Source organism: Temnothorax longispinosus, unplaced genomic scaffold, assembly GCF_030848805.1.
Source record: "Temnothorax longispinosus isolate EJ_2023e unplaced genomic scaffold, Tlon_JGU_v1 HiC_scaffold_23, whole genome shotgun sequence".
NCBI classification, from domain to species: domain Eukaryota; kingdom Metazoa; phylum Arthropoda; class Insecta; order Hymenoptera; family Formicidae; genus Temnothorax; species Temnothorax longispinosus.
Window position 1 is genome coordinate 160,771 of NW_027270047.1, and position 15,604 is coordinate 176,374.

The 15,604-nt window shown below is 32.2% G+C and overlaps 1 protein-coding gene and 2 long non-coding RNA genes across 3 annotated transcripts; all 3 read right to left on the minus strand.

The window, feature by feature from the left end:
- Window positions 1-4,749: 4,749 nt before the first annotated feature.
- Window positions 4,750-8,647, minus strand: LOC139823958 (uncharacterized). Its single transcript, XM_071796424.1, has 5 exons — window positions 8,152-8,647; window positions 5,804-7,298; window positions 5,426-5,720; window positions 5,143-5,357; window positions 4,750-5,076 (listed from the first exon to the last, which is right to left on the minus strand). The coding sequence occupies exons 2-5, from the start codon at window positions 5,861-5,863 to the stop codon at window positions 4,750-4,752; spliced, it is 897 nt and encodes a 298-aa protein (XP_071652525.1). The 5' UTR covers window positions 5,864-7,298; window positions 8,152-8,647.
- Window positions 8,648-9,826: 1,179 nt separating this feature from the next.
- On the minus strand, window positions 9,827-10,578 carry LOC139823983 (uncharacterized). The gene is made up of 3 exons (XR_011734958.1): window positions 10,403-10,578; window positions 10,155-10,282; window positions 9,827-10,056 (listed from the first exon to the last, which is right to left on the minus strand). It is a non-coding gene; the product is annotated as an uncharacterized lncRNA (long non-coding RNA).
- A 974-nt stretch (window positions 10,579-11,552) lies between these two features.
- Window positions 11,553-13,778, minus strand: LOC139823953 (uncharacterized). The gene is made up of 3 exons (XR_011734954.1): window positions 13,324-13,778; window positions 12,993-13,202; window positions 11,553-11,678 (listed from the first exon to the last, which is right to left on the minus strand). It is a non-coding gene; the product is annotated as an uncharacterized lncRNA (long non-coding RNA).
- Window positions 13,779-15,604: the final 1,826 nt, after the last annotated feature.

Genomic DNA, 15,604 nt, shown 5'->3' on the forward strand with positions numbered 1-15,604 from the left:
ACATATGTTTACAGTATTTTGACTGTTTTTTTAAATCATATATTTTGTAATAGACTTTTTGTAGACAAAAAATAAAATCTATATAAAGAAAAAAAACAAATACAATAACCCTTATAAAAAAAAATAAAGTTTTATATTGGAAGACTAATTTAAAGTTGTTCAATCAACTAACAGTCTCTTGTGAAAATCAGTTTAAGTTCTATATTTGACAAAATATTTTTAAAATAAACAAATAAATGAGTAGTCTACTATACTTAGTTTTTAAATAAAAAAAAAAGATATTAACACTGACTGGTTTTTAATAATATACTAAATAAAAGTTCTAATTATAACGAAGATAATCTTATAAATAAAAAATCTTATTGCATAGGAATATCTTATATAGATTATCACATTGTTTCATAAAAATGTAATATCACAACTCAAGTATAGTATAATATAAAGTAGTAGTATAAGCCGGTAAAAAAAGCATAGAGTATGTAATACTTAGTGTAAACAAAGCTTTTCTTTGGTTTCCGACTTTATATACATTTTTTATTTTCCTTTTTTTTGACGTAGAACTACGTCTTTCTCGGGGGGTATGGGGGTATGACTGCAACGTTTTCTTGCAACGTTTTCATGCAACGTTTTCTTTTTCTCGAAAAGTATTAAAGAAAAATATGGTAAATGTTTAGTATAACGCTCTCCCCTCCGATTTTCTTACAACTTTGTAAAATTGTTTATTTCTGTGTGTAAAAAACATTCTGAGAAGGAAAATTGTCGCTCAGGTCTCGTTTTTTTTTTAATTTAATTTCAAAGTTTTGATGTCGGTAAGGTATGAAAATGATAATTTACGTTTTTTAAATACTGCGCAATTTTATTTGTTACTATATTCACAAATTAAGTTGTCCGCATACTCATTAACGGTGCCATTTAGGTTAAAATTTTATGGTTGTGAAATACTGTACGTGGCCAAAATTGATAAATTGATAAATTGATAAATTGTGATTTTCGTTAAAGCACTGCACACACACACGTGTGTATGGCCTGCTTTATAGAAATTGTGATTTTTGTTAAAGCAGGGCACACACACACACGTGTGTATCCCCTGCTTTATAAAAGTTGTGATTTTCGTTAAAGCAGGGCACACACACACATGTGTATGTCCTGCTTTATATAGAAGTTGTGATTTTCGTTAAAGCAGGGCACAAGCACACGTGTGTATGCCCTGCTTTATAGAAGTTGTGATTTTCGTTAAAGCAGGGCACGCACACACACGTGTGTATGCCCTACTTTATAGAAGTTGTGATTTTCGTTAAAGCAGGGCACACACACACACACGTATGTATGCCTTGCTTTATAGAAGTTGTGATTTTCGTTAAAACAGGGCACACACGTGTGTATCCACTGCTTTATAAAAGTTATGATTTTCACTTGGATTTTTGTTAAAGCAGGGCACACACATGTTTTAAGCAGATATTTTGTATTTAATTAGCAGACAGTTGTCACGTGACCTTCAAATGAAGTTGCGCAGTACTTTAAAAACGTAAATTATCATTTTCCTACCTTACCGACATCAAAACTTTGAAATTAAATTTAAAAAAAACGAGACCTGAGCGACGATTTTCCTTCTCAGAATGTTTTTTACACACAGAAATAAACAATTTTACAAAGTTTTAAGAAAATCGGAGAGGAGAGCGTTATACTAAACATTTACCACAGAAATAAACAATTTTACAAAGTTTTAAGAAAATCGGAGAGGAGAGCGTTATACTAAACATTTACCTGGGTTTGTTCTCGAAAAGTATTAAAGAAAAATATACTTTATTATATAGTTTTTGAAAGATTTCGATGTAAGCTAAATGTTTTCGCTTATCGTTGGTTATGTTTTCCTGATACTTCATCGATTTTTCGAAAATTTTTTAATATTGGGAATTTTGGATAGTGCGACCTCTTCGTTGGTTGCTAAATGTTTTCGCTCTTCGTTGGTTATGTTCTCCTGATACTTCATCGATTTTTCGAAAATTTTTTAATTTCTGGAATTTTGGATAGTGCGACTTCTTCGTCGGTTATGTTCTCCTAATACTTTGTACGAGACAAAGTTAATAGAGAGTCGTTTTAGAATTGTAGAGTGGTGTAACAAACATGTTTTTGGTGCAATACGCCTATTCCATCAAAATAGAGAAGTAGACAAATACAACGTCGAGTCAATAGATGAGTCGTATACTTGCGAATGCAAAGATTTAATACAGGGTTACTCTAGTGACAAAGAACTGATAAATGCAAAAACAAAGTTATATAAACTGAGTGTTACCGAGTGCGGAGGATTACCGTACATGTTGAAATTGAGTGTGGGAAAACCATACATGGTAAACTGTAACATAGACGTAGAAGATGGGATAGTAAATGGCGCAGTAGGAGAAATGAAATATTTGGAATACGAGGAGGAAGATGAATTAATCTTAAAGAGACTGTGGCTGGATTTCAATAAAAAAGAAATTGGTGCAAAATTAAGATGCAAATCCAAATCATTGATAGAAAGCAGAGCAGGAATTTTGTTAAAAACGTGGACTCCAATTTCAAAAAGACATGCAACCATCACTATTACGTCTAAAATCAAATGTAAACGAATTCAATTTCCGTTGTCACCGGCTAGTGCCTTGACTATCCACAAGTCACAGGGAGGAACGTACAACGAAATTGTTTTTAACTATCATAAGAGTCAGGATCAACAGCTAGTTTATGTTGCGCTTTCGAGAGTAACATCTATTGAGGGGTTATTTTTAACTAACGAAAAAAATGATTATAAATTTTATCACAGTAATGGTACCAATTCACCAAAAATAATTGATTTAAAAAACGAAATGCAACGTTTGCGAAAATATAAATTAAGAACTGTTTGCGAAGAAGCTAAGGAATTTCTTTTAAAAGCAAACAATTCGTTAATATGTTATAATGTACAAAGCCTGAGAGCACATCGAGAAGACTTGGAATCAGATAATATAGTACAAAATATCGACTTGTTATTTTTGAATGAAACGTGGCTGAATGAAGAAGAGGAAGTGAATATCGAAGGATTTAAAAGGATAACACAGTACAAACGAAAAGATGTGAGAGCAGGAGGTGTTTGCATATACGAGAGGAATGGAGCGAGTACAAAAGCGACATCTTATATGCTAAAAAGAATTAGAGATGAATATGAAAAACAATTAGAAGATGTAGACAAATATGGTGATATATGCGCAATTGAAGCCATATTTGGCAAAAAGAAATGTTTAATGTTGGGAGTATACATAAATCCAAACACCTCCATAGAGAATATAAAAAATTTTATACGTTATAAATTACATAGATACAGGATAAACGAAGATAAAAAGAAACTAATGGAAAATGAAAGAAATAAAGATATACCCATTATACTATCCGGAGACTTTAACTTGGATATAATCAAGCATGAAAACGAAAAGTTTATAGAGTTTATGACAAATGAGTTGGGAATGCATCTAATATCTGAAAAAGCATCAACAACACTGGGTGGTTCATGTATTGATATGGTGTTCACAAGACACATGGAAAATTTACAATGCAAAAGATATATCAGTTATTTCTCATATCATAAACCAATAATGATAATAACTGAATAGAATGATAAAACTGTAGCTTCGAATACAACAAAATAGGAAGGAAAGATGGTACATTTATAAATACTGAAGAAGAAAAGATAATAATGGAAAGTAAAGGTAATATTAAAAAAAAGGCAAAGACAAGGATGGTAGATCGTAAGGATTGAGATGGAAAAATAAAGGTAAATAAACATAATTAATTATAAAAATAAAATAACTTTAAAAAAGAAAATTGGATACACCATACCTTCGTGGCTGTGGAATGCTTATCAAAAAAGGTTTGTTTTATTAATTTTAAAATTTATTTGTGTATTATTATTTAAACAATAAAAAAAATAAAAAGAAATAAGATTAAAAAAATGGAGGGGTTTTTAGTGGGTAGGCGATGGATGGTAGTATTTTATGCGATGTACCTCCATTGAATCCCACACATTCAGGAGTACGGACTCCAGGATGTCTTGTCCTTGTAAAAGAGAAAATCGGAAGGTAATTGCCTTGGCAAAAATTAGAAGATTATCACTTTTAGAGGGGCGAAACGAAGATTTTCCCCTCCAACGAAAAAAAAAAACAAAAAAAAAACAAAAAAAAACAAGCACAGTAACAACTGTGCCGCAATTAACACGTAGAACTACGTCTATTAGAATAGAACATATATGGAAGAGGCATTGAACATCGAGTCTGTGTCCGACATCGTGCGAGAGAGAAACGTTAATTGCGCGAGAGAGAAAGGTAGTGAAGCCTAATCGTCCGCAATGCGCATACGCAGATATCGATAACCATATAGTACTATTTCATGTTAAAGTATTCAGCGAAGGAAACTAGACGTAGGGCTACGACAACTGACAGTTGACGTAGTTCGACGTTGTTGGCACAAACTACGTTGTTGCTTGCGGCACAGTTTGTGCCAACAACGTCGAACTACGACAACTGACAGTTGACGTAGCCCTACGTCTAGTTTCCTTCGCTGAATACTTTAACATGAAATAGTACTATATGGTTATCGATATCTGCGTATGCGCATTGCGGACGATTAGGCTTCACTACCTTTCTCTCTCGCGCAATTAACGTTTCTCTCTCGCACGATGTCGGACACAGACTCGATGTTCAATGCCTCTTCCATATATGTTTTATTCTAATAGACGTAGTTCTACGTGTTAATTGCGGCACAGTTGTTACTGTTTTTTTTTTCGACTAATATTTTTAATAATTCTACTTTTAGCTGTTCTTTTTCTAATTTGGTTTTTAATATTTCAACTTCGTAATTATTTTTCGTTTCTATGCTTGCTTTTAAAGTATTTGTTAAATCTACTTTTGCTTCATCTAATTCATTGTTTTCGTCGTATTTTCGTTGTTTATATCCTACTTGTTTTGATGTTGATGGCGCATTTATCTTCAAAGGAGAACTTCTTTCTGATCTTAAGTTTTTTATATTGCAAGACTCCCAGTCCTTAACACCCTTATTTTGTAACAAGTACTGAAAATTTATAACATTTAAATTATGTTTGACAAATTTTACAGATTTACTATTTTCCTGACTTACTAAAAATACCTCAGCTGGATTAGAAGCATTGGATGGATCAGAACTGACGTCATCTTGCAAGATGTCTTGTACAAGAATAACGTCTTTATCAGTAGGAGAATCAGCAATAGAATCACAATCATAAGGATTATGTAACCCAGATACTGCAGCTCGACTCATAATGTTTTCAACTTGTTCAAATAAAGGCTCTTTTTTTATATTAGGAAGACCTCCACCTACAAATAAAATAAAAGTTTAATAATAATTAAGTTATTTTAATAATAATTTTAATAATAAATTATACCTGTTTTATACGTTTCTCTCCGAAGCATTGCACAATACTTCCTAGTATCTCTTTTCATGTTGTCCCAACAATTACGCAATTTTTTTTCCGTTCGTTCGAGGAACGCAGGTTTATTCATATTGAAGTTTTTAGTTATGTCTGCCCATGCTTCATCTTTTTCTTTATTGCTTGTTGTGTTAGTTTCCTTGTTCTCAATGATGTTACGATATGGGTAAATTTTTTCTATTAATTCTTGTTTTTCGCTGTTGGTGAAATTCTTGCCACGTATCATTTTGTTTTCCTTGCCATCCATTTTCTACAAGGAATGATTTGTGTAAAATATAATATTCTTATAGTTAATAATTAATATTTTTAATTAAAATCAATAATTATACGTACTTTGGTATTATATGCACACAGGAATAATAAAATTAATATTAGTAGATTCCGTTTGTGCATTCTCTCCGCATTAGGCGTCAGTCCGTGCACCCACGTGCACCCGTCGGCCGAGTCGTTAAGTGATTCGGTTAATTGGGCCGTACCCGTGACTCGGTCTCTTGCCTTTAATCACCCGGGCCTAATCGCCGTCGGCTAATTATTTGTGGCGCGATAAAGAGCAGCCACATCGACCACATAACCATCAGTCGTGCAAATCGTGAACGGTTTGCACAAATGTGTCTTCTTCTGGCCTGAATATGACTTACGCTGGTAAGCGTTATTATTACTTTTCTGATGGCGGATATAAGATGCGTCGCAAATTAAACCTAAGTGATTCTCTAAATCATGCAACCTGCTGGCAACAGTAGCAGTTCGACTCATAAAAAAATCTCGAGAGTATGCATCGATTCCAAAGTATTTAGGCAACACATCAACTTCAAAACATTTTAAGACAAATTCAATAGATCTAGCAACTTGCTCATCTTCGAGATCTAAGATTGCAGCGATACAATGATTCGAAATGCCAGTTCTTAATTTAAATAAAAACGTTATTAATGCTTGCGTGATGTTGCGATTTTCGGAGTTTCGCATGGTCGTCATCTTATTTTGAAGAGAAAAAATGTTTTCCCACAAGAGCCCTGTGAAGGCTTTCACACGCTCCTCTGACATTTTGCATTCGCCAATTTGGCCATGGAGACTAGCAGTAGATTGATCTGATAACTGATCCAGAAACTTTGATAATTCCGTTACTTCGATTGAAGATTCATTTGCGTACGAAATTATGTTCTGTACTTCATCGTTATAGAATCGCTTCTTGATTAAATGTTTACGACAACACCTATTTCTTCTAAGAATAAAAATTCTTCTAGCAACAAAAACTTGTATTCTCGCTTCAAATGGAACATCCTGAATATCAGTTTGTGATTTGCACAGGAAACAATACGTACGACTGATGACTACCCTTTGAAAAGACAAATCGACCATTTCAACTTCAATTTTGGTAGGTTCGACGTAACCTTCACTAGAAGATTGTGTCGGTACATCAGGATTAGTCACCTGGCTATCTGTCAGCTCCAAACTATCATTATGTTGCACTAACGGAGAAATAATGACTGGTTCATTTACAACAATTTCTTCAGATTCCATGTCTTGCTTTGGGATACTATTTAATTCAGCATTAGATGACGTAGAGGGTTCACTGCCTTGAGTTTTTTGTGATTTATTGAGGAGACTTCTGACATCTCAGTCGAGAACGACATTTAGCGCAAATGATATCACCAACTTGTACATGAAATTGAAAATCTTCATACATTTTTATGGCATCGTCGCGTGTACCAATAGATTTTGGAACACCAGTTGTTTTACGTATGAATGTATTACAATGAACACATTTCAATTCATTTCTCTTCGCTTGTTTTGCTGGAGGTTCATCATTCGTTTCGGACATCTTGTTTACCTGTTTGAAATATGATTGAATTATTCAATTTATTTATCAATCAGTATATATAGTTCTAGACTATGTTCTCAGATTAAAAGATTTATTTATATATTGTTAATGAATTACACTTTAAAAATCAACAGTATGAAAACAGAATTCTAGGTTATAATTCTCTCTTGACCATAGATCCGAACACTTGAGACCAAAAAGTATCGCTCATGGAAAGCCACGAAATTCAACATGGCGTCGAACGAAAGGAATGCAAGCATGTTTGCGTTTTTGTGCATACATGCTAGCGTGCACGTGTGCTTATTGGCGCATGCGCAGAATATTTTTGTTTCTAGCACCATATTGAATTTTTAACCTCCAAATACGATTCAGAGTGGATTTTGGGGCTCAGTAAAATGTATTTTGGAGTTGCAAATCGTTCGTGGTGCTATAATGAAAATATATTTATCGATTATATGCAAAAAAAAACTTAAATAAAATAACCGAAAATCCAGAAAGCGACAAAAAAAATAGGCACTTTTATACAAAAATTAGGGTTTTCTCGTTGAGTTATGACTGATTTCATGATCAAAAACATATGAGACGTATCGGAATGTATCAAATATTAACAACATATATCCAAAAGTAATATATTATGTTTTTTTAAAGTCAGTTAAGGCACTATCAATCATTTGAGGACCATAAAAGGCCCAAAAGTGGCTAAAAATAGGGTTTTTCGCATTTTTTAGTACGGCCCACCATTCCAAAAAATTTGAAAAAATTATAATACATGTAGAACACTAAAATATACAATTTTCTACAGTAATTAGACCTGCAACTATCAAAAAAATTAGAAAAAAATTGTTTCAAATATTTATTTTACTTTTTTAGGTTAGGTTGTAACCGAACGATACATAATCGGGCTACGGGGGACGCTAAGTTGTCCTAAAAGTCATCGGTCGCCACTCGGTTTGTCCTATTTCCACCGAGAAGGTAAGTATCTTTAACGTGAATGACTCTATGGTTCCTCAATTTGTTTAAATAATTCAATTTTCAGAATCCCGCCACGGGGTCCTCTTCACCATCGCCTGTTGTCAGGGACTTGATATCAATCGCCTCCCAAAGTCGCCAAGTCGATGGTTATTCACAGTTGTTGTTCCCGCACAAGATGGCGGTCGCACGTCTCGCAAAGTGCGAAGTTTTCGTTTACGGTACGTCAAAACCTTTCGCCTTTCGTATCGGCAACGAGTAACGCGTTTCGCGGGCATTGCCGTTTGTTTCGAACGCTGTGGTACGTTAATTTCGTAATTCGGTACGTAATCGCGATAATTCGAACGATACTCCGAGATATACGCGCGAGACAGTTTATACCTACGAGCGTCCACGACAGACTGCCTCGAGGAATATTCCTCTCTCGGGCTTCCTACCTACGGTAAATTACCCCCACCATGCCCTATTGAAAAATCTCTGATGAAAACTCATGTGGCAATACAGGTGGCAATTCATGTGTTCACAAATGTGACAACTCATGTGATAACTTTTGTGAAATCTCGTACCAAAACATCACATGAGTTATCGCATGAGTTATCATGTGACATCTCATTTTTATATAGCAAAATAATTAAAAGATATGTAAAATATTAATACAAAAGTTCTTGCCATAATTACGCTTTTGCATTGTAAATCATAGAAAAGTAAGCAATTCATGATAACAATACTTATATATTATTTTTAAAATAATGTAATAGAGAAAAAAAAAGAAATGATGATTTAATTATATTATAGAACACAAAAAATAATTATATGTATAGAAAGTATATTTTTGGACAATGAATCATTTATTCCAATAAATATAATATAATTTGTTTTAAAAATTACATTAACACCTTAAGTTCTTAGGTTTATAAAGTATAAAAAAACGTTTCTATAAAACATGTAATAACTAAATTGATTTGTAATAAAATAACAAAATAATATAGTTTTTATTTCTTTGATTAGTGTGTACTATACAGGATAAGTGAATGAAACCCTGAAATAATTCGAAAGGAAAACATTTTTCTAAAAACATTAAATAGGAAAGTTTCAGGGTTTTAATTTTGGGACTTTCCTGAAATTTATCATTATGTAAATCGAATTTTCTAAAGGGGTTAAAGTTAATAAGGGTTAATTCTCTTATTAATTCCTTATTAAAAATTATTAAAAAAATATATATATATGTATAGATAAATGACTTTTATACGATATACACTATAATTATAATTATAGTTATACATAAATACGCTATGCGGTAAAATAAATTGTGAAATAAGTTTTGAGAAACTATTATAAGTAATAACTTATAATAGTTTCTCGTACGTAGCATTACGTAAATCTCTGATTTTATATCCAATATTTCTATTCAAATATCTTAAAATTTTTCTTTTTTTACTTGATAGAGTTTTTACTTCCATAGAGTTCATTAAGTAATCTTTGTATACACCTATAAATAAAATAGAGAAAATAATTAAATATTAATAATAATTTATTTAATAATCATAATTATGAATTTTTTAATGCGATAACGCTATTACTTACAACGGAGTACTTTATATTTCCTCGGTGTCAACTGCTTACGAGGTGATCTATTTTGTAGTCCAACATGTGTTTTCGACTCCTTTGTACATCTATTTACTAGTGTGTGTTTAGTCCAAAAAATCAAAAGTAACTCTCGCAAAAACACTCCGGGACCACGTTGTTTTAGATATTCCCAGAAGGATAATTGGATGAATTTTCCGCAGCCTACATATATCTAGTAAGAAATATATAATAGTAAATAATTACATTTTTTTATTTACAAATATACAAATTTAAAATTATACAATGTTGTATGAATAAAATATAGCATACCTCATCTCCTTCTTTTTGATATAACTCAAAGTTCTCTGGATTCACTTCCCGTATGTCTGATGACAGCCGATTATTATATATATTATCATCATCTGTATCATCACGCTCTTCTGCTAATTCCCTTAGAACTACATAAAAATTAAATTATTTTTATAAGATGTTACTTTATATATAATCTACTACAATACAAGGAAAAAGAATGTTCTTCAATTACATCTAAGAAGTATGATAATATTGTAAATCTATACCTCTTTTTGGTTGGTAAACAATGCAACTTCTTCGTCTGGACGGAGGAGTTTCTACATGCTCATTTTGTGCATGTTGGTTTCCTAGATTTCTCACAGGACTGTGATTATGCGGTAAAGGTAATTGTGCATGTTGGTTTCTTGGACTTCTCAGAGGACTATGATTATGCGGTAAAAGTGATTGTGTATGTCGGTAAACAATGCAACTTTTTCTTTGTCTGGATGAAGGAGTTTCTACATATTCATTTATTACTGAATAATAAAAATATAAATAAAAATTAAATTACGTTAATTAAAAAAAAATAAAAAATTGCTTCATTCTACAAAACTACATTACTTGATCTTTCATCATCATCATTATTGACGGTGTTATGCGGTAAAGATGATTGTGCATGTTGGTTTCCTGGACTTCTCACAGGACTGTGATTATTATTAATAGTAGGAGACCGTGCATTTCTAATATTTTCATAATTTTCAACTACAACATTACACAATAATATACGTTAAGTTTTGAAATAGTTTTTTTACACATATTAAATTTATATTGTATAATAAAAAAAATGATTTTAAAAGATAAATTACTGAAGTCTTTACAAAAATATTTAATTTCTTATGTAACATTACGTGGTATCTGCTCATCGTGAGGATCAATACGATTATCGTTTCGTTGAAGTTCTAGTGTTAAGGATTTTAAAGCTCTTGAAGCTCTTCTGGGGCTATCGTCAATGATACTACGAGATGTAATTTTAGTACTTTCAAAGTCTTCAAGAAGAAAATTATGCAGTAAATAATATTAAAATTTATCGTTTTATCTATTTACATGCTTGAATAAGTAATAATATAATATTTATTTAACTTTTCCCTCTTTACCTTGTTTGTTTGATTCATCATTTTCATTTTCTGTAAAAACGTTATCACTTTCATCGCTATGAATCAATCGTCGTCTTCCTTTCAAAAATTTATTCAACTGTTTTTTTCCACTCTTTAGTTTTGCTAGTTTCTTCAATTTGGTTCAAATTTTCTGTAATTAATATTATCATTATTATTATTATTGTTATTGTTGTTTATATTATTGTCACTGTTATTATTACTTGTAATAGCAAAGTCAATAATCAAACATTACAATAAGTACGAAAAAACAAATATTCGTTACTTTACCTTTTTTTTTCGTGAATACCACGATCTTTTGATTTTAAACGTAATTTTTCCAATGCATCACTGCGTCGTATTTTTTTAAATTTGTGGCGTTCGCTTCTGTTTAATAAATTTTCTCTATTATCTGCAACAAGTTATTTATAATAAATTAGACTTTACAATAAAGAAAGAACCTTTTTTCAAAACTGAATGAACATTACTGTTTGCAAACATTGATTCTTAAATAATTTTTCTTTTTGCTTCTTCTCTATTCTTTTTATATTCAACAATGCACTTTATGGTTTAATAAGTTTAATTGGAACAATCAAGCGTTACAAGAAATTTTTCAGTTATTTTTTAATGAAGCTTCAGTATGCTATATACTGTAATATGTATTCAAATTAATATAAATTATTAATTTAATTAATTAATTTTTACATTAAAAAATGCTGTAAAATTTTTTACAGTCCTTAAAATATTGATAACAATTTTGTAGGAAAATCATGACTTAAATTCAAAATATTAATTTTCTACATTTCAAATAAAAAAAGGTACAATAAAAATTAGTTTCCAATAAATTTTTACTCCTGTTATTGGATACAAAGAAATTATTAAGAAAAGAAAATAAATATTTCTTAAGGAATATAAGTGAAAAAAGTGGGAACTTAACATTTTTTAAATTATTGTTTCAGATTAACTGAAGTCATTTATATTGTCAATTTAAATATTGCAAACAATTTTAATAAATAATTCGCTAAAATTTTTTCAATACATATCCCAGCAGAAACAAGACTGAAAAATACTTCTAAGAAGTTTCAATATATTATTCGAATAAGATCAATTATGAAAATAAGATAAATTAATAACACATATGTATAATTCAATATTTTGCATTTAAAAGCAATAAAGTTTAATTCAGTAAAGTATTAACAAGTTTTGAAAGTACTGTTACAGTTTACAACGAATCACAGCTCAAATATATATACAAATTGCTTATTAACATTTTGAATATAATTTTGAAGTATTATTTTGATTAAGAACATAAATATGTATTATGTATTTTCATATTACTGGAAGAACAGACAATATATCAATATTTTCTTCAAGACCTCAATTATTGACATTTACATTTAATATTATTTACCATTAAATTACCTAACAGATATCATATTTAAAATATTAATTTTAATTTTACTGAATGTATAAAAAAATCATTAAATGAAATGAATAATATTTAATTATTCATAGTTAATAAGTTTGTACAAATTGAAAAATCAGTGTTAGCAGGTGCAAAGTAAGGCTGCGTTCGGAAATGTCTCTCAAGTGCCTTTGTGTTTCATTTTATCCTTATTTAACATTTGGTGAACAACAAGAATAACATGATACACGGAGGCACACTTGAGTGATGTTTTCGAATGCAGCCTAACCAATATTCAGTACAAAAAAGTAATATATTTACCTGAAACAGATAAAACTTCTCCCGGTGACAGACTAAATTTGTCATTGCTGTCATTGTATCTTCTAATAAAATATGGTTCATTAGAATAGTTTTCTGCATTAAAATCTTGGACATGTGATATTGGCACAACAGACACTTTTCTTGTCTCGTCCGAGTAAAAGCGAACTGCAGCGTATGTGGCTTGTGATTTTGTTGAATTATCATTCATACCTAATAGCAAAAATTATGTTTTACTTATACAGAAGAGATAAAATTTATATTGACGAATTCGAATCATTGTCGTTATATAATAATATATACAAAAAACAACTCTCTTTCTATGTATACGTACTTGTGTTTTTCTTGTCGATCTTGCCAATCTTGGTACAATTCGCTCCAGTGAGTTTGTCCGCCCTCTCAATGTCACCTGTATTCCAATTTGCCCAATAAATGTAGTCCCGATACTGCGTAACACTGAAAGGATAGACTATTACTACGTTTCAACCATTGGCTAACTGGTTGACTCTGACCCGATTTAAACCCTCGATGGAAACATAGTCATATAAGCGTTCGAAATCAAGAAACGGTGCATCGATGGCTTGTGTACGTATACAACCAGTTTACACATAGTTTTATCGCGTTTAGAGAAACGAGCGTACGACTGATAATCTGATCCCAGGAATTCCACCGCACTGCAATATTTACCTTTTTTAATTCTCCGCACGAGCTCGGGCCGTCTATTTTCACGATCTACGCAATCTAAAATTTCTAGCTCACTAGTTCCTTCGTCTTCCTTTTTGGTTACTGGCTCCTGCTTTGTCTGTCCTACCTCTTTCTTTACACGGGACAATACGGCTGAAAAAATGTTTAATTAACTGAGTTAGCTCGAGACATATAAGCGTTCGAAATCAAGAAACGGTGAATCGATGGCTTGTATACGTATACAACCAGCTTACAGATAGTTTTATCGCGTTTAGAGAAACGAGCGTACGACTGATAATCTGATCCCAAGAATTCCACCGCACTGAAATATTTACCTTTTTTTTTTCCACACAAGCTCGGGCCGTGCCACGCAAATCGATGGACGCTTTCACGACACTTTACACCGGATTTCGAATTTCGATTCGACGTCGCACTCGATGTCCGTTTCAGGTTCAACGTGTCGCGAAAAACGGCGAAATGTAAGGAGAAGATTATCACATGCGACGAGATCGCATCCACGATGAAATTGCACGATAAATGCAATTCGAAATGGCCAATCGGCAAACAGTGTTTTCCCTCTCAAGTCTCACGTATCCACACACGTATCCGTAGCGAGTGACGAGTAGCCTGCACTCTGCACTAGCCACACGTAGCGACGTAGTAACCATTCTCTACACCTGAACTGACTGCAGAGTGCGGACCATTCTCAGTAGCAGTCGAACGTGAATACGTGATTGGTTCTTACTTTTAGAACCAACCAATCAACGCAGTGTTGATAAGACGAGACTCAACAGTTGTGTCTGCTGAACGCGGCCATTGCCACCGATATTAACTCAAGAAATTAAAATAAGTACAAATATAACCTAAATTATTGCATTTTTAGTGTACGATGTACATACGATAGTTACTTAGGGCCGGTATCACAGTCTCCGATTAACGTGATTCTCCGATTAAACTCACTCTGCATTTCTTTCTAACTATCCCCCTAGAAAGAGACAAAGAGTGAGTTTAATCGGAGAATCACGTTTAATGGCCTTTAATCGGAGACTGTGATACCGGCCCTTACTATCGTACATCGTACATGTAGTGAAATTATAGTACGAGTACGATAATTATCGTATGGTTGGCAACGCTGATCTGGGTAAACCTGTTCGTTTTTAGCTGAACTTCTTGCACGGTTCATCTTTTCTCTTTGTCTCTCCAACGTGAAAAGAAAGAGAGGAAAGATGAACCGTACAAAAAGTTCGGCTAAAACGAACAGACCTAATAGTACGGGAGTGTATGGCCCCTGCTCGGCACTCGCTACGTGAGAGGGATATTGTCGAGCTCCGGTAACTTGGCCGGTCAACTTCGACTTTATTAATTTTCATATTTTTTTATCGTTTGTTGGTCGTTTGTTGGTGATTGTTGGCCTAATTACAACGTTTGTTGGTTCTTAATTTTTTTTTTAATTTAAAAAGAAAAATTAGCATTAAGTTAGCCGGAAAAATTTTATTTTTAATTTCAAAAAAGCCTAATCGATGCGTAATCGTTTGCTGATGATTGTTGGTCTAATTTTAGCGTTTGTTGGTTTATTATTAGTCTTAAAAACGAAAAAAAAACGAAAAATTATCTCACATATTAAAGTAATCGAAGATTGGTTTATTTGCCTACGACTTAAGCTTTATTTCTATCAATTTAAGGCTAACATCTATAAAACTGCCATATGAATACGGGCCTTAACATCGGCAGAAAATCGCGAAAAGATCAAGAAACATGGTGGTTCGTTTGCAGTATATTTACAAAAACATTAATGATCGGAGACAATTTCAAGATTCTATAAACTCTCCTAAAGGACTCAGTGTGATTCACTATGCAATAGAAGAGTTTTTGTTTTATATAAAACTAAATGCTATTCCTTTAAAGGTCTAAATAGACCAACTCTACAATAT